At 45.9% G+C, this 18,658-nt stretch overlaps 2 protein-coding genes across 3 annotated transcripts in view; both read right to left on the bottom strand.

Annotated features, from left to right (window-relative positions):
• Positions 1-2,151: 2,151 nt before the first annotated feature.
• On the bottom strand, positions 2,152-5,838 carry gbx2 (gastrulation brain homeobox 2). The gene is made up of 2 exons (XM_027004628.3): positions 4,775-5,838; positions 2,152-3,432 (listed from the first exon to the last, which is right to left on the bottom strand). The coding sequence occupies exons 1-2, from the start codon at positions 5,259-5,261 to the stop codon at positions 2,915-2,917; spliced, it is 1,005 nt and encodes a 334-aa protein (XP_026860429.1). The 5' UTR covers positions 5,262-5,838; the 3' UTR covers positions 2,152-2,914.
• A 9,355-nt stretch (positions 5,839-15,193) lies between these two features.
• drc11 (dynein regulatory complex subunit 11) overlaps positions 15,194-18,658 on the bottom strand; it is a 33,813-nt gene continuing 30,348 nt past the window's right edge. The window contains exons 16-20 of one of the 2 annotated variants that reach the window (XM_081710238.1): positions 16,910-16,996; positions 16,472-16,649; positions 15,829-16,067; positions 15,485-15,669; positions 15,194-15,343 (exon numbers count right to left, since the gene is read on the bottom strand). In XM_081710238.1, the coding sequence (XP_081566364.1) occupies positions 15,502-15,669; positions 15,829-16,067; positions 16,472-16,649; positions 16,910-16,996 (672 nt within the window). In that variant the 3' untranslated portion in view covers positions 15,194-15,343; positions 15,485-15,501. Of the gene's footprint in view, positions 15,670-15,828; positions 16,068-16,471; positions 16,650-16,909; positions 16,997-18,658 lie in introns of both variants that reach the window. The other variant, XM_081710237.1, reaches the window with a different exon arrangement.

The raw sequence follows: 18,658 nt of genomic DNA, 5'->3' as shown, positions 1-18,658 counted from the left end.
CAAGTAAATTAATATAGAATTCCTTGTCTGTCCTCTTGAGAGAATGTTATAGACTAGAAAGGTATAATCACTCCAAAAGCCCTATTTAAAGGTATTTATCAGATGTACTTGAACTCTGTGATAAAAGATTTCCCAATAGATGACAGTCTTTGATTGGTGACCAATTTGTGGTCTTCATTTCATTAATTAAAGTTATTTAATTCCCCGATGAATTGCCTTTTCCGTTGGTGCCGTGTGTATTTTGGCCGTTAATACAGATTGGGTCACTTGCTGGTATACGTGTGTGTGTGTGTGTGTGTGTGTGTGTGTGTGTGTGTGTGTGTGTGTGTGTGTGTGCGCGCGCGCGCGCGCGGTCTGGTCCCAGACGGCTTATTGGTTCTCCAGCCAGTGCCTATTAGGTAGCACGAGTCTTAGAGCTTGTTCTCCATCAGAATTAATCATTGGGGGTTAATCTGAAGCTTAGACAAGTTGCTGTTAATTTAGTGCGGGAGGGACACGCTGGAGTGAAAAGCTGCGGCCCCAGTCTGTCCCCCCGGGCCCCATTTATCTGTCAGCCACGACGGCTGCCTTGATTACAATTTGCAAAAAAATTCATTAGAGTTAAGGCAATTGTCAGATCTCTCACTGCCTCTCTCGCGCGCTGCCTCCCCCTCCCGCGCCTCTGATTTTCTCTTGTAACGTCTTTCTTGCGTAAATGCGCCTTTTTCGTATTTCACGTTTACTTAATTTGGTACGTTTTTCAGTTTCAGACATTGCTGTTTTGTCCGTGTGTGTGTGTTTCAGATGAGGTACTGTAGGACCTCACTGATGTTTGGACGCATAGTTATTCTGCCCCATAAATTTGTTCATCTCTTTAGTTCGATGTTTGAATTTATTAACATATGTATAAAGCAAATGTGTAAATCACTAAAAAATTTCACACTTGTATATTAGGTCTTTTTGATTTTGCTAATTTTACCGTAATATTTTTGGGTGTTTATATGTTATTTTAACATATACTTTAGCAAATCTTTTTCTGTGTAATTGTATAATATACTCGGCGTAATTTGGATATTTATGTTTTTCCGTGTTGTGCTTTGTGCAGCACGAGCGCCCTAAGGGATAGTGCACGCGAGCAATAGATTACCACAAATACAATATTTTCTTGTAGCAAAATCTTTTACGAAAATGTCCAAACTCTATCCAGATTTAAGCATTCACTTGCGAGCAACTGTTGTAAATCTTTGTAGCAGCGGAGCACTTCACTAAAAGCCATGAGCGTCATCCAGCATTGACCTGGTGTTCAGTCATATCGATAACAGACTAAAATAGTTTTACAAGTTTTTTTCATAGGTAACTGATAATTAGAATTAGTTTGTGAATGACAAAAAAAATGTTCATTCCATTTTTCAGTTTATTTTAAGCGAAACCTAAAGCACAAAATGTGGCATCTTACATTTAAACGTAGAACACTGGAATAACAAAACTATGACAATAAAAATAAAAATACTGTGGACTATCGCATATTGAATTAATTAGGTAACGATCGCGTTCCGTGTAATTATTAATTAGTAATGTTTTGTACGAATGACGAGGTTCATTACTGCACTGCTATTGAAGCCTCGAGTCTAAAGAGATTCACGACGAGCTGCACGCGATCAAGGCTGACAAACACCCACGCGCTGACGTTTCACACAAGCTATATCACTGTCGCTCACGCGGCATGACCCTGTGCCCCGTTCAACTCCACTGGCGAATCACACCCCCCTGTGACAACTCAGGATTATTCTCCAACTGCGGATTAATCTCCAAAAATTCCCTGAGCATATATCGAACCTTACACGTGTTGACATGATTTGTGCTGTACTTGGGGCAAATAGTTATGAATAATAAAAAGGAATTTTCGTGCATGAGACGAGTGGAAAATTAAATGCAATATTGTTGTTACTGAAATCACAACCTCTGGAACCTGAGTGCGCCAAGGGATGCTAAATAAAAAAATACATAGCAAAGGTATTTTAACCTGTAATCTGATATTTTCCTTGACGTCCCCCAACACTCCCCACTCCCCCAAACACAAACAAACTAGTGGAAATATACAATCACCGTAAATGAAATAATGGGTCTTATGAGGTGGTTGTTTATATTGCAATAAAAAAATTCGGACAAATATTTCATAGTTGCTTATGGTCCACCTTTAATCCACACAATAATTTTAAATCAAAATAGTCATCAACGGTTCGCAACTTTTTTTTAGCACAATATCAAATAAATTAGCAACGTGCCCCATGAAGTCAGGAATTTTTTAAATTAAAGAAACCGAAAATGAATGGATCTTAATAACAACAAATAAAGAACACGGGTTTAATGGCGCAGGCTACAGTGTTGAGGGGACGCCGTTGAGTTTCACTTTCAGTGTAAGTGTGACAGTGAGTCTGGAGGCTCGAGCTTTAAAAGAAACGCACGCGGGATCCTAGAAACCTCACGGCGGCCAACAGACCAGTACAGATTCAAATGTAACTTATTCTTAACTCTGAAATGTGCCGCTAAATCGTGAGAACAGTCTGTCTCTGGTTTGTGATTTGTTCGTAATTTGGTCCGCAACAACTCTCACTCGCTCTTGCTCTCTCTCTCTCTCTCTCTCTCTCTCTCTCTCTCTATGTGCTCCTTAGGTCTTTTGTTCTAAGAGGGTTCGGTTTACCAGTTTCTTTTCCCAGTTACCAGAACCTCGAGTCATCAGAAGCTGGGCCAGGCCTATAAGCAACGCGCAAGCCGTCGCTTGCTTCGAATTTCCTTTACTCCTCAAGGGCAAGCGGAGATATCCACCTCAACCTCATTATATTCATATCTAATATGTGGATTTTAGTTTCATCTCTAAAATGATTAATTTATGTTAACTCATTTAGTATTTGGTCCAACTTTAAAGACAAATGTATCAAGGTCTCGCTTGTTCTAACTGTTGGTGTTGGCTCCGTATTGCAAACCGACTGACATGCACCGGAATGGGTACCACAATTTTGGGGTTTCTGGAAGGTTCGCCGGCTTTGGTGTTTACGTTCCCTGCCTTGACCCGTTTCCACTTGGCTCTCCGGTTCTGAAACCAAATTTTGACCTGTACCTCGCTGAGCTTTAAGGCGTGGGCTATCTGCGACCGTTCTGTGAGAGAAAGGTATTTCTTACAGTGGAATTCCTTCTCTAGTTCCAAAAGTTGTTCGCTCGTAAAAGCCGTCCTCCGTCTCCGGTTTTTACCGGTCGATGTGGTATTGCCAGAGCCGTTCCCACCGTGGGCGCCCTCCTCGAGTCCTGCGTTGGCGTCTCCGTCGTCTTTCTGACACAGCGCGTTACCGGTGACGTTGTCGTCGGAGCTGTAGTCTAAGTCGCTGTCCATGGAGAAGCTCTCGTCCTTTCTGTTGCACTCGTCCTCTTTTGAATCGTCTTTGCTGTGACTTCGCACTGCGGAGAAAAAGAATCGACATCAGATCACTTAGTCTTGAAAGCTGGCTTTCAAAAAAGTCAACAAATGTAGCGATGGACGTGAGAATACGCTTAGTCGTTCACTGCTTCAAGCCCCGGGGACATCGGTAACGATCCACAGCAACATACTCTGTTTATTGTGGCCAGTTTTACGCGCAATTACGCATGGCGTTCCTTTTGGAAAGCTTCCAAAAATACTTCGCATAAATCAAAAAATGACGTGTTCTCAAAAAAAAAAAAAAAAAGGCCCTAGTGTTATCTGAGTGTAAAAAGTTTATAGTTTTAGTACAAATAATAATAATAATAATAATAATAATAATAATAATTATTATTATTATTATTATTATTATTATTATTATTGTTATTATTATTGTTGCTGTTGTTGTTGTTGTTGTTGTTATTTAAGGGGTGTTTTACAGTCCTGCCCCATTCGCTTGCGAGTCTCTTATGGCGCGTTCCGGTAATGTGGTGGTCAGTGTTGGGTCCCATTTTTCCCGCTCTTCGCACGCGTCTAAATGATCGAGGTGACATTGAATTTCGCTTACGGATTCACATACATTTAAACACAACGGCCTGTTTCTCAATCCCTCAATTAAAATGGGCTAATTTAGTCGTTTGAAGCGCTTGGCCTCCAGGCGCCATTCCGGAGACGCTTGCTGAGGGCCTTAATACACTTGATAAGTGAGTTTCGTGCCACTGTGGGGCTCTGAGCCACAACCGTAACGTTGTATTTCCTCAGGCTTTCACTTCGTTATTTTGTCATAAAACATCGAGTGACATTTTCGAAGACAGTCTCCCTCTTTTGTCTTTGGTGTACTGTCTCGTTTCTTTATATGAAAGAAATGGATCCTAATCGAGAATTTGATTTATTCCCACCTAACACTTTTAACACTTAAATCATTATTCCTATCCGAAATGTTCCCCTCATCAAGTTATACAATAAAGAAATTAATAAAATATCTATTCGAATGTACGGCCTATAACAAAATTAAGCTGGAAAAATACAATTATTCAATTAAAAAATATATGGAGCAAGTACGAATTTTTCAGTACGAATAGAAGCCAGAATACCAATTTGAGTAACGTTCACGAGTGAAGGAAAAAAAAGTTGAGAATGTCAGATACTCTGTCTCCAAGTGCTTTCTTACAAAACACTGACAATTCAAACGTGAGTATGAACAGTGTCACACTGTCTGACAGCCTGTGCTATGCTGCCAGATAAAAACATCGTGAAAAACGTCATTATTCGATTCAGTTTGAGTTTCTGTTTAAACAAAGGGAGGGAGTTTAATGGTTAGTAAGTAACAGTCCGTTTTCTAACCTGTAGTCGCCTGCGCGGTTTCGTCGTGGAACGGAAGCAATGCCGTGGAATCCTTCGTTAGAAAACTTTTCCCGTCGTCTCCGTCCAAACGAATATCCTGAGATTTCTCGAAGACCGCGTGAAGAGACTGAGATCCGAACTTCCTGGCAGTTTCCTGGTGCTGTGGCGAGGTGGAGAACCCTCCCGGGAGAGTGGCCATGAGCGAGGACGTGAGAGCCATGCCCTGCGCCAGGCTGGAGCAGAAGCCGCCCGGTAACCCGGGGATCTGGTGGTGCGGGTGCGCGGACGGGGGTAGAGCAGGCGGAGGCGGAGGGGGCGGCGGCAACACCACCGACCGGTAGGGCATGAACATGGGGTACCCCGTGTACACGAAATGGCCCGGACTCGGTTGCGGTGGCCCACCGATGAGCGAGTCGATGCTGAAGGCAGTGGTACTTCCCACCGGACGCTGCATCATCATGAAAGACGAACTAAAAGCTGCACTCATAAGCTCTTATATCTACGGAGAGGAGTCACGAGAGAACCAGTACAGTTACCGGGAGGATTCTCCTATGAACGTCGCAGGTGCCGGTATGAACAGTGTCACAAACAAGCGTCTGATATTCTGATTTGGGTAATCCCGGGATAAACTGTTTTCCGGATGTTTAAACCATTGCATTTGTTCTTATGATCGTCGGCATTCGGGGTTTTCCGTTCTAGGATCAGCATGTGAGAAACGGAAAACTAATGCAACGTCGGTAATTCCGTGTTCAGCGCGTCTGAAAGTACGACCGCACACAAAAAAAAATGTCATACCGAGTAGGTCGCGTGCTCCCTCCCGTCTGCCGCGCGCACGCTCTTTCCCTCTGCGCGTTCCTTCAGCCTCGGGGAACTTTCAGTCGCTCGTCTTCAAAGCGCCATGAACTCCTGGTCATCGCATCATGTGTGACCAGCTACTGAAGTGTTGGTTTGAATTCCGCTCCCTGCGTTTAAGCGCCTGGACACGGCACGAGGACCACCCCCACGGCGGCTCTGCCGTTCTTATTGGTCGCTGTCCGCACGTTCGCGTGGAGCTGGCCCGTCGCGCGGGCGAGCGAGCCTCTGTGTCTGTCTCCAACGCGCCCAAACTTACTTAAACTGTCAGCGCAAAACAATCAGACAAGCCCATGCAATCTGTTACTCAGACTTACAAGCTTAATGCTACAGTGGCTTTACACGTGCGTTTAAACCTGCGATGAATGTATTCACCTCTTCTCTTTTGTGTTTTTGTGAATCTGAATTCATAACAAATGTTTTGTTTTTCAGTGACATTTGTTTTTTTTATTGCTGTTCAAATCTAAATGTGCTCATGTATATGAACATCGTCTACTATAGTGTGAGATTTTCCATTGAGTGAGAACAAGCTTAATATAAAATCTTTTGCACACATAGTTGTTGGAACAGTTCATTCTTTTTGCGGTCAGATATAATTTCCCCTTATATAAATCTAGCAAGCATACAGCTGCCACGCATTTTAATAAAGCATTACTTAACAATTTTAATGCAAACAGAAGTTTTTAAAGACTGCCTGTATGACAGTGTGTCATTCTGAACCAGGCGCTCTGAACGTCTCTCATGGCGCGTGCTAATATCGGCAGGACTCGCACAGGGTCAATAGTGGCCTCTGCCTGCCTCACATTTACACGCCTCTGCGTTCTCTGGTGTATTTGGTGTTTTTGGAAAAGTGATGCAAACACTGCCATGCACGGAGCAGGCAGAGAACTGGCATGATTGTATGCCACAGACACACTCAGCTACTACTGGGTCATTAACGTCTACCTTGTACCTCCACTCAGTCTTTATTCGGGATACCTGTTCTATAGGTGCATTTGATAGATTTGCACTGTTTGTCCATCATCCTTCTCTCCCACCGCCCCTTCCTAGTTTCTGATGACAGGCCTACAGTTGACCAGATATGACTCAGGTCGTGACCCCTGCTCAACACTGCAGGGCTGCTGATGGTCACAGCGCTATGCTTGCAGGAGTGTGTCAGAGTTTTCACATGTAGACTTTTGATATGTGTGCATGTCACTGTAGGGCCGAGCCAGCAAAAGTATACAGTTAACACCAGCGATGATGACAGGCTGGAGGAAGGCTAACATAGTGCGGCCATGGCAACAGGCAGACACCTAAAGGTGATTTAATAAATACACATTTGTAATAAATGGGGTTGTGAGTGTATGTTTATGATTATAATATAATGCACTTCTGCACTGTTGGTTTATTCCTTCCTACTTCACAGCTGCAAATTTGGTCAAAAAGTCCATGTAGGTACGTACACATACATCTGATGGTTTAAAATGCAAAACTGAACATAAAAGAAAATCCCTGCTGAGTATTGTGAAGTATGAGATCTACAAGACAAGGCTGTTTTATACAGACGTACCGTGAAACCTAATAATCACTGACAGACATGCGGTTTATGGACGGTTGCGGCATTGACTCATAGGAGCTGCTTTGCCATAATTTCTGAATATTACTATGTCTGATAATATTACTACATGTGATATCAATACATCTGATAATATCACTACATCTGATATTACTACATCTTATAATATCTGTACATCTGATATCACTACATCTGATATTACTACATTTGATAATATCACTGCATGTGATATTACTGCATCAGATAATATTACTACATGTGATGTCACTACATCTGATAATATCAGTGCATCTGATAATATTACTACATGATATCACTAAATCTGATATTACTACATCTGAAAATATCACTATATCTGATATTACATCTGATAATATTACTACATGCGATAAGATGTGATGAAATGAAACTCAAATCGTCTCTCTGAATGCAAACATCAGGCACAGACATGTAAGATGGCATGTGGAAAAGGTAATACAGATGAATATTTGTCATAATGTGATTTTTGGATGGTGTTGTCACAAGTGTGTATTTTTGGATGGTGTTTTCATGAGTGTGTATTTTTGGATGGTGTCATGAGTGTGTATTTTTGGATGGTGTTGTCACAAGTGTGTATTTCTAGATGATGTTGTCACTAGTGTGTATTTTTGGATGGTGTTGTCACGACTGTGTATTTTTGGATGGTGTTTTCACGACTGTGTATTTTTGGATGGTGTTGTCACGAGTGTGTATTTTTGGATGGTGTTCTAATAATCAGATTAACGTCCACACTGGGGGTTAAGTTATACAGATATACCTCACTGTGTCCCCTATACTTTATAATGTATATTATCACTAAGATCTTGCTGCATCATTAACACCACGTAAGCCTTTATTTTTAGGACATGCCTTGGATTATTCCTAATCTGTGGGGACCTTCTCTGCACCCTCCCTAAAAGCATGACCTCTGCTCCACAACCCCCCCTCCCCACTCTAAAAATGAAGGTGCAGCTCCCCCTCCCCCCATAAAAGGGTCACAGGGACACTGTCTCATTACAGGCAAGTTGAGGCACGACTGCAATGCAGACATTAAATAGCAGTATTTTTCAATTAGCACTGACAAATTCAATCAAAATTCCATAGATTAGGATGAAATGAGGCATGGGTCATTTACAAGGGGATGTAATTGCACAGCCATTAGACAAATAGTACAGCACTGACTGTCTCATTATCAATCATGTGGAGGCATCAATAGAACTGGGGAGAGAGGAGGAGGGAGGGGGGGGGAGGGGGGGGGTTCTAATATTACTACCATAGACCCACTGCTGGAGAACAGCTAATAAATACCCTCTTTTGTGCTTATAAATTATCCAGTTTAATTAACAACATGGATTATGATTGGAGTATGATTTAATTAAACCTTTCCTGCGTGATAGTGCGAGGGCTCATCCATTATGTGCCAGTACGGGTTACCGCAGGCTAAATTAAGCAAGGCCCCAGAGACACCGCGTGCCCTTAAGACCTTCAGCGCGCGGGCAGTAAAGTGCAACAGTGGCGATTGGCGCCGCGGAATTACAATGCTTTTGAAGCAGCGCACGCGCGCACCCGCGCGCTGCGGTGAATCACACGGCGCGACACATATGGGATTTGGGCTGAAACGCGCGTGTGTTTGGAAGTGGCGTGCTCAGTGGACAAACCAATTAAAAAGCCTTTATTGCTGCTGGACGCGGTTTTGCTGGGAAAATGGGTTTGGAAACGTTGCCTGCAGCGTTCGACCACTCAACATTATTTAGTTACTGTGTCTCAGACTCAACCTTTTCATCAAGACCCAAATGTCAGCTATAATTTATTCGGCACAGTTCGCCTCTCCCAATGAAAACATGACTCGCTGTTTCCTTCGCCCGGGTCCAGACATGTTAGGAAAGGCCAGGGGCTCCATCGCTTTGCTGCTGTATATATGCGGATAATTTGTTCTCCAATTGTTTCGAAGACAAACGGCTATTAAAAAATCTGGCCTTCGATTTTGGATAATTTGATCTAAATGAAATTGATTGATTAACCTTTAAACGGTCCCGTGATCGCGCTCGACCAAGCCTGCGGGGTGGGGTTTCGGCCTCTTAAGGCGAAGGGGTGAGCCCGTATCGACTGGTGCCTGCTCCAGGTGAACTGGTGCCTGCTCCCGGTGAACTGGTGCAAACGGATTTCCATCTCATCTGAACATTCGTTCATCAAACATCTCGCTGGCAGAGGAGACGCCGTATGTGTACATTTACAGAAAAATGAATGTATGGGTTTATTTCTCTCTACAACCCCGCTGATAACGCATTATATCCACACAGACGGGGGAACGCGTGTATGTACTATTGGCATTAAATTGGATCGACGACTTGGGTTCTGAAGTCGCATTTCTGTTATTTCATTACGTTTCTACTTTCTAAGTTGACTGGGTCGATTACTGTTGACATTCACACGACGTCGCTTTAGCGTTAATACTACTCAAAACGGAAAACAGTCTGTTAGATTACTTTTCTTTTTTTGGGGGGGGGGGGGGGGGGGTAATTAAAAAAATAACCAGACAGCTTCAATAACTCACAAACAAAAACAAGGAGGCTTTTACGCACAAGGCGGCTCGAGCGTGCGCGTTAATGCACGACCTCCCGTTTCCTTAGGCCAGTTGCCTTTTTGAGGCTGAAGTCTGTATCGCAGGGCGCGTTTTCCTGGCCAGTCACGCTTGGTCAAGGGGCGCAGAACTCGCTGGGATCGTCGCCGGGCGCCATTCACGTCGTCATTTCATTGGTAACGTGCTTCGCGTTAAACGGTTCGCGCCGCACCACGACCGCGCGCGCCATGTTCCAATCCATCTTGCTTTATTAAAGCGAGGAAATGAGGTGAAGCATCAGTGGTTCGCGCCCCTGGGGCGCGTTCGAGGCAGATGAACAACGGGGGCAACGACAGCGATAGCGCGAAATCCACGGCTCGAGCGTCCGAGACGCCGAGCACGCACCGTCTCTGACGTTTAACAGCGCCACTGACGGTCTGCGATTCACGCGCGCGGCTGCGATGAAAGGATGCACGTGTCACAAATCCCCACCACACCCGCAATACGACGGATAACTCGCAGCACGAGCGTGCCCAGAACACTGGCGCTGTTAGAATGACCGAGGCCCCGTTTATTGAGCCTCTATAACAACAGATTTGTCAGCACAGACTAACTATGCGTTTACTTTCTATTGCTCATTTCTGCGGGAAGTGACTATTACCAGAAGAAAAAATAAATACATCAAAATAATCAGCATGCTTGGATCCCTCAAATTCACATTAGCCCACGGCGCCCCCTGTAGGCAGAGACACGAGTTGGGCTTCGAGGAATTAACTACACATTTTCATGTGAATAATATATTTGAAACGTATAAAAATAATGATGTGTTTTTAAAATGTGCACGGTGTCCACAGGCCAGTTTTGGAGCACTGAACGATATAAAATGCTTCTTTGGAAGCCCAAAATTCCTGGTTCCAGTTGCAGTTTAAAAAAGGCACAAATTAGAATTTTTCTAACCACCGAAATGTACCTACTTCGCTCTACAAGAAAAGGTTTCATGTAACTTGAAAATAACTTGAAAATGCACTCAAAGAGAATTCCAGATGTTGCGCGCTAAGTTAATTATAGTCATTTTAAAAGGACCATCCCTCACTCTCTACTAACAGACAGCTGTAGAATAGAAAACAGGGAACCAACACCAAAGTAATGTTCCCATCAGACACGCACGGGATCAGAGGTCCAGACATAAGACTGGAACCAGTAGACTAGACTGGAACCAGTAGAATACGGCGAGGCTCAGACCAGGCGCCCAATTAGATCTCCCCAAAATTCCCTTCAACTCACTGTCGCGCACATCTCTAAAGACGGTTATTTAATTATTACACGTTTAATTACTGGTGCAGGCGAGCAGATTAAAATAGATCTTAAGACTTCTGATGCTAAAAGTGGGTTCAGTTCTTGGTGTTTGCCCCGTTTCCTCCACGTTCACACTGCTCCCCGGCTTTTGGCGTTTTTAACAGCACGATTTAAGATGATCCTATAGAACTAAACAACAGCGCCAGGCTGTGTTTTCCGTCCCTTCTGCTTAAAGCAGAAACAGGTCATCTGAAGTGCAAGGAACACACACACACACACACACACACACACACACACACACACACACACACACACACACACACACACACACACACACACACACACACACATACACACACACACACACACATACATACACACACACAGGGCCGTTCCGCTCTCGCTGGTCAACGTTTAGTTAAACCTCATCACGTCATCTCCGAGCTGCGCGCTCCGAACGGAAAAACACCCGGTGAATTACAGCCTTGAGCACGAGCCAGAGACCCGGCACACGCTAACGGAAAGAGATGAAGAGCTCGAGAGGGACCGCGAGCGAGACTAAGCAGGTGAAAAGAAAGAAGGAGAATCAAAGGTTTTTTACCGGAGAAAGAGAAAGAGAGAGAGAGAGAGAGAGAGAAAGAGAGACACGGTGTCAACAGCGGGGTTAAACCCGTGCAGCGAAACGTTTGATGAAGTGTTGTGTGTCTCGGGCTCGCGGCGGGTTCAGCATCATTACGGCGAGAGCGCGACGGTATGCTGGGCCTCCCAGAGCCCTAATGAGTTCTGCCTCCTCATCCTTCACGTGCTAATTAGTCCTACATGCGCCCGCTGCACACTGCCTTCGCGCGAACACCGCGCACCAGACTGCGGAGAAGCGCGAGAAAAGAGCGATTCCTCCATGGCTACGGCAAAAACGCCCATCTCTGCACTGTTGCGTGCTAGGTGTCGCGCTGGGTTCTGTAACATCGATCTGAAAGATCTTCACTGGTATCAGCTCGAAGCATCTTCCTGATAAATGTTTGCTTACGTGGTGCTTGGGTGGGGCAGATGCATGCGTGTTTACCTATCGACCTTTGGCTGTGCGTGGGGTAGAAGGTCATACACGAGGCCACGTGCACGTGTTTATACGTATATGAATATGGTCTGGGTGGGCGGGGTTATGGGTGAGCGGGGTGCTGAAGACTGGGTCTCCATGAGGACAGTAGCATGCAGCTTAACCCCAGATCCCGAGGCCTCCACCCCTGCATCTTCACAGCAGCTCCACACACCACGGGCAGGATGACGTTCCCGGACTAAAGACGCACATGGAAACGTGCTCCTATCCGGTTGACCAGTCAGGGCAAAACTGGAGAACGCATGAGAGAAAGCAAGAGATGGGGTCATCGGCAGACAGGGACTAACATACTTTTATGTGTTTGGTGGTGCTTGCCTCTTTCTTCTGTGTTTTGGGCTTGTCCTGCTGGGATTCGGAGGCAGGGTTAACTGGAGGGGACCTTGTGGATAATCACTCGCACTTCTGGTTTTCATGGGTCATAAAAGCTGCGTGTCGGGACCATCCCCTCCCCAGGCCTGCTGTGGGGGCCTGTGAATTCTCAGGACCCCCCCCCACCAATCGCCGGACTGCTGACCCGGGCAAGGGGGGCAAGCGATTATACGGTAGGGCTGTTGTGTAATTGTGCTGGTGCACACCTGGACTTTAACGACACCCTCACCTGGTTCTACTGCCCCTTCACGTCCAGCACTGCATTTACTCTCACTGTGGGGCTGGTCCACACCTGGAGACACCTGGGACGTGTTACAGAGCAACTCTAGAGGTGCTAGAGAGCTGCTCTGAGACTCTGATAACTCATCTGAAGGAATGGTGAACATTTCCACTAACACCCTCCAGTACCAGTGATCGTGCAGGACCTGGATCTACTGAAGCTGATGTCCTGGATCTACTGAAGCTGATGTCCTGAGCTCCCTTTACTGGTTGTTTCTGGTGTGTTTACATAAGTGGCTCGTGATGCCCACTGCAGCCAAACGGTCATTTCTATTCAGTCCTTTAAAACTGGTTGCTTAATGTAAGACTCCAGTGTCCACGCTTACCGTCTTACGAATTCACCTTTGTGCTTCAGCTCTGTGTCTGATGGGCGCTGTGTGCTGGTGTGTTTACGTTGAACTAGCTGCTCAGGGCGTCTGGGTTTTAACTCACATTGGCGCAGACATGACATCTGTTCCAGCCCTGTGCAGGAGTTTGTTAAATACCACAATCTGTCTGATTAATCACTCTTAATCAGACGTACTACAAAGTCCGACTAATTAACGAATAATTAGAAAATGATAGAGAAGAGTGAGAAACAGGCATATTACCATAACATTAATTGCTTTGTTTTAGAATACCCAGCTGGCTAATTGTTCAATAATTGGAGCATTCAAGATGACAACTCTGGGACCGGGAATGTGGCATCGCACAGATGAGCGGGAATTCAAAACGCTTCGGCTATCGGTCCTGTGAGTCCCCCACCAGAGTGCACGTCACCAAATCACAGGAAGTTTCCTCTTTTATAGACCTCAGTACACAACTGTGAGCCATCTTGATTTCTGCAGAATTTACGGGTCATTACAGAGAAGTGATTGCTGTCAAACGCTCACAGTTAGCCGTTAACATGAGCAGTTTGTGGTGTGTGCGCTCACAGGCGGAGGGGCCCCGGTAGAGCTGGTGCAGGGCCCGAGGGCAGGGAGGAGCTGAGGGCGTGGCTAAACACTGGCTCTAGGTGGAGCTGCACCGGGAGACGCAGGCCCCGCGGCCTCTACACAGGGGAAGAAGGAGTAATTGCAGAATAATGGCCAAAAGACTCCCTGCAGTGAGGGAGGTGCACCTGGCTGCCAAAAAGGGGTGGTGCTCTCGACTCAGGGACTTAGTGAGATGAAAAGATTCACGGGAATATTCCTATCTGAATAATATTTAATTATAATTACTCCTGAAGGGAAGATATGTGTAGAATTATGGAAATGATCTGTGAGAACAGTCAAAAGGGGCATTTTATAATTAAAAAAAGGATGTCAAACATGGAGTCCAAATCCATTCTTGGCGCTGAGCTGTGATAACTGTTCACAGCAGATCTAACCTTCTTTCATCTCCACACGGACGTGTGCACTCAACATGCTTCATTTGAGTAAGCAGAGATGTAAAAAAAAAATCTCTCACACTTGTCTTAACATGACACCTAGCTTCAGGGCTTTTCCTTGGATAATCTCACACACACAGACACACCCACACACACGCACACGCACCATCTCAGTAATTCAATTAAATATGAGTGGATGCTGGAAGAAGCAGAGAGTTGTGTGTGTTTGTCATGCTCTATAAACCCACCTGATGCAAAGAATGAGGGGACCGACCAAAGGAGAGAGAGAGGAGAGGAGAGGAGAGGAGAGGAGAGGAGAGGAGAGGAGAGGAGAGGAGAGGAGAGGAGGGGAGGAGAGGAGAGGAGAGGAGAGGAGAGGAGAGGAGAGGAGAGAGAGAGGAGAGGAGAGGAGAGGAGAGGAGAGGAGAGGAGAGGAGAGAGAGAGGAGAGGAGAGGAGAGGAGAGGAGAGGAGAGGAGAGGAGAGAGAGAGGAGAGGAGAGAGGAGAGGAGAGGAGAGGAGAGGAGAGGAGAGGAGAGGAGAGGAGAGGAGGAGAGGAGAGGAGAGGAGAGAGAGAGGAGAGGAGAGGAGAGGAGAGGAGAGGAGAGGAGAGGAGAGGAGAGGAGAGGAGAGGAGAGGATGAATGGAGGAAAGATGGGGGGTCAGACCCTTCCACCACCCAAACCAGGGCTGGAGCTCCTCTAGGAGCAGAGGAGCATCAGGAGACATGGAGGAGACATAAGATGGCTCCCAAACGGCCTACAGTCAAAGCTACAGTCAAACCCTCCGTCATGGCGGCTCAGGATAGTCTCACACACGGCTCACTAACACTTGTGTGTCTACTTTCCTCTGTCTGGACATCAGACAATGGAAAAAGTCTCCCGTGGTGAAACGTTCCCTGCCTTGATTCTGACGGTCTACGTCTTCACAACGGAGGTCAAATATCTCTCACAAAATGGCGTATTGTTCTAAGGATTACAATCTGGCATCAGACAGTCCACAAATCCAGCTACTTAAACTGGGAATAAAAACAAACTGCAGATGTAGATGCAGATGCTAATTTATTTAGTAGCGTCTTATGTGGATAAAAACCTACATATTCAATTAAATAAGCTGTACGTTGAAAGGAGGTAGTAAACTTGAGAGAACGCCTGTGGGAAAGACCAATGCTGCTCTCTGGTGGCCAAAAAGAGAAATAACAGTTTTCAGTTTTCAAGTGTCTGCAGTTTCAAGGTTTTCACTTAAGTATCAGCTGTAACAAAAGTGAAAATGATTCAAAAACTGAATTTAATGGTCTTATAAATGGAAAAACTCTACACGCTGTGCTGAAGGGTTCACTTCGTCTTCTTCCTCCGATCCCGTGTTCCGTTCTTCACTCGCTCCTGTCGTCTGTTCTTGAGGTCTTTCCCACTTTTCTTCTTCCTGGTTCTTGGCATGGCCGCCAGGTTGGACGCGTTGGCACGTGCCCGCCGCTTGCCCAGAGGGGTCCGGCTGTACCAAGCCTGCCATCGTTTCAGAAAACGGATAGTTTTGCATTGTTATTATTTACAATTAACATAAAATATGAATATTTAGAAGGTCATTGAAGGCACAGTAAAGGTAAAAAGACCTTGCTGCACCATTATTCATGAATATTTTTATCCCAGCAGCCAATGACTGACCTTGAACGCCTCTTCCTCCTCTTTGTAAACCGGGTCTTGCCTGGCGAGGGGCTGGAGGAACTCAACGGCCGTCAGGGGCCTCCGGACCTGCTCACTGAGACGTCGGACGCTCAGGACGCTCTGTGCCACCCGCAGAATGTGACCTGGGGTGTAGCCATCGGTGACCTTTGCCAGGGAACTCAGGTCAAGGGTTGGGCCCAGCTGAGCACCTCTAGTCATGAGCAGCTCTCTCCAGAAAGCTACATGGATACAGGGACCGGTCCAGTTACAGGGACCGGGCCAGTTACAGGGACCGGGCCAGTTACAGGGAGCAAGCCAGTTACAGGGACGGGGCCAGTTACAGGGACCAGGCCAGTTACGGGGAGCAAGCCAGTTACAGGGACTGGTCCAGTTACAGGGACTGGGCCAGTTACAGGGATATGGTTCATGCACCACAAAAAACTAGAATCCTTTATTCTTTATCCATGCAATATGGAGAATGCAACAGAGATTTCTACAAAAGAGCTTCAATCTCTACAGTAACATACAGTAAAATATCCACAGATATAAAATATTTATCATCAAAGCAGAATCTAAACATTTTACAGCATATTATGGTGTAATATACAATCCCGCTAGATAATATTTCATTATAGTCGAGTACTTAGTCTGGAGGCGTAGTCTGGTCTGGGGATCAGGACAATCTTTCTGTAAACTTTACAGAGCGCCCTGTGGTCGGCGTCGAAGGGTCTGCATGAAGTTCCCACCAGGAGGATGCGGTCCTCAGCTTTAATGGACTTCACCATCTTTGGCAGGTCTCTCTTCAGCCTCCTGGGCTCCAGCTGGGGGTGGAGGGAGAGGTGGACACAGGAGGTGAACGGGGCTGGTGTCAAAGCAGCGGGTGTACCGACTTCAGCCACGAGAGGGCGGAAGAGGACTTATTTTACTGCCTCAGGGTAGTTACATGGAGACTCATCATACGGCACTACTGAGACATCTAATCACTGTGTGTGAGTGTGTGTGTGTGAGTGTGTGTGTGTGTGTGTGTGTGTGTGCGCGTGTGCGCATGTGTGTGTGTGTGTGCGTGTGTGTGTGCGTGTACCTCTTTTTCTTGTTTGGGAACCTTCTTGTAGAATGTTTTCTCAGCATCCTCGATCCAAATGACAGAGGGCTGGAGCTGGCGTGCCACCTGCACACGCACGCATGCACCAAATCACAAACACACAACAACAAATCCCTCTAACACACACAAATACACACAACAGTACATGCAAACACACATGCACATATTCACCTATATTCATTCATGCACACACACACACACACACACACACACACACACACACACACACACACACTACAAACAGCCTCCCTTCAGTGCATAATTATCCTATTTATAACACCAGTTTACTTTTTCTTATAAGGCGACACACACTTCCCAAATCATCGTACACATTAGACGTGTTTACTGTGTCTGTGAGTGCATGGTTAGGGCCAGTGCCGGCCTGTCTCTCTCTCTCTCTGTATGTCTCTCTCTTTATTCGGAGAGGGGTGTGGTAAACAGGAAGTGGCAGAGCGAGCAGGAAGTTGTGATGGTGTTTAGGTCTACCCCTAGCATGCATTAGGAGAGGTGCCGAAAGGTGTTTCCATGTAAAGAGGTCAAACAGGGCTCAGGCCTGAGCAGATTAGCGCCGACTCCAGGTGTTTACCAGGAACAGCTCAAGCAGAACTAAGGCTCAGGCCTGAGCAGATTAGCGCCGACTCCAGGTGTTTACCAGGAACAGCTCAAGCAGAACTAAGATCGGCCCGCTCTCTCTCTCTCTCTCTCTCTCTCTCTCTCTCTCTCTCTCTCTCTCTTTTGCTCTGTCTCTGCACAGAGCTCTGTGATTGGCTGTACCTTCATCACCAGTCAAGAACAGGCAGCATGAGGACACAGAAACCGCAGCCTGTTTATGTTTATCTTTGGGGAAAAAAAGTCAACAGAGTGAAATTCTAACTTCCAGGATGTCACATATTGGACAGTGGTTGCCTTGGTGACACTCTAAGACATGTACTTGAGTGGGCATGACAATTTGTGACATGTAGGCGGAGCGACAAACAGCACGCAAAAGCCAGACCCTTGCAAGGCAGCTGCACATCAAGTCAACCAAATAATCCCACACTACCCCACAGAACCAAATAATCCCACACTACCCCACAGAACCAAATAATCCCACACCACCCCCACAGAACCAAATAATACAACACCACCCCACAGAACCAAATAATCCCACAGCACCCTACAGAACCAAATAATCCCACACTACCCCACAGAACCAAATAATCCCACACTACCCCCACAGAACCAAATAATACAACACCACCCCACAGAACCAAATAATACAACACCACCCCACAGAACCAAATAATCCCACAGCACCCTACAGAACCAAATAATCCCACACTACCCCACAGAACCAAATAATCCCACACTACCCCCACAGAACCAAATAATACAACACCACCCCACAGAACCAAATAATACAACACCACCCCACAGAACCAAATAATCCCACAGCACACTACAGAACCAAATAATCCCACACTACCCCACAGAACCAAATAATCCCACACTACCCCCACAGAACCAAATAATACAACACCACCCCACAGAACCAAATAATACAACACCACCCCACAGAACCAAATAATCCCACAGCACCCTACAGAACCAAATAATCCCACACCACCCCACAGAGCCAAATAATCCCACACCACCCCACAGCGCCACATAATACAACACCACCCTACTGAACCAAATAATCCCACACCACCCCGCAGAGCCAAATAATCCCACACCACAATCCCACAT

This window comes from Electrophorus electricus, chromosome 3 (assembly GCF_041902795.1).
Source record: "Electrophorus electricus isolate QZ-2024a chromosome 3, ASM4190279v1, whole genome shotgun sequence".
Taxonomy (NCBI): domain Eukaryota; kingdom Metazoa; phylum Chordata; class Actinopteri; order Gymnotiformes; family Gymnotidae; genus Electrophorus; species Electrophorus electricus.
Note: the sequence above shows the minus strand (reverse complement) of the source record. Positions and strands in the feature narration are given on the sequence as shown.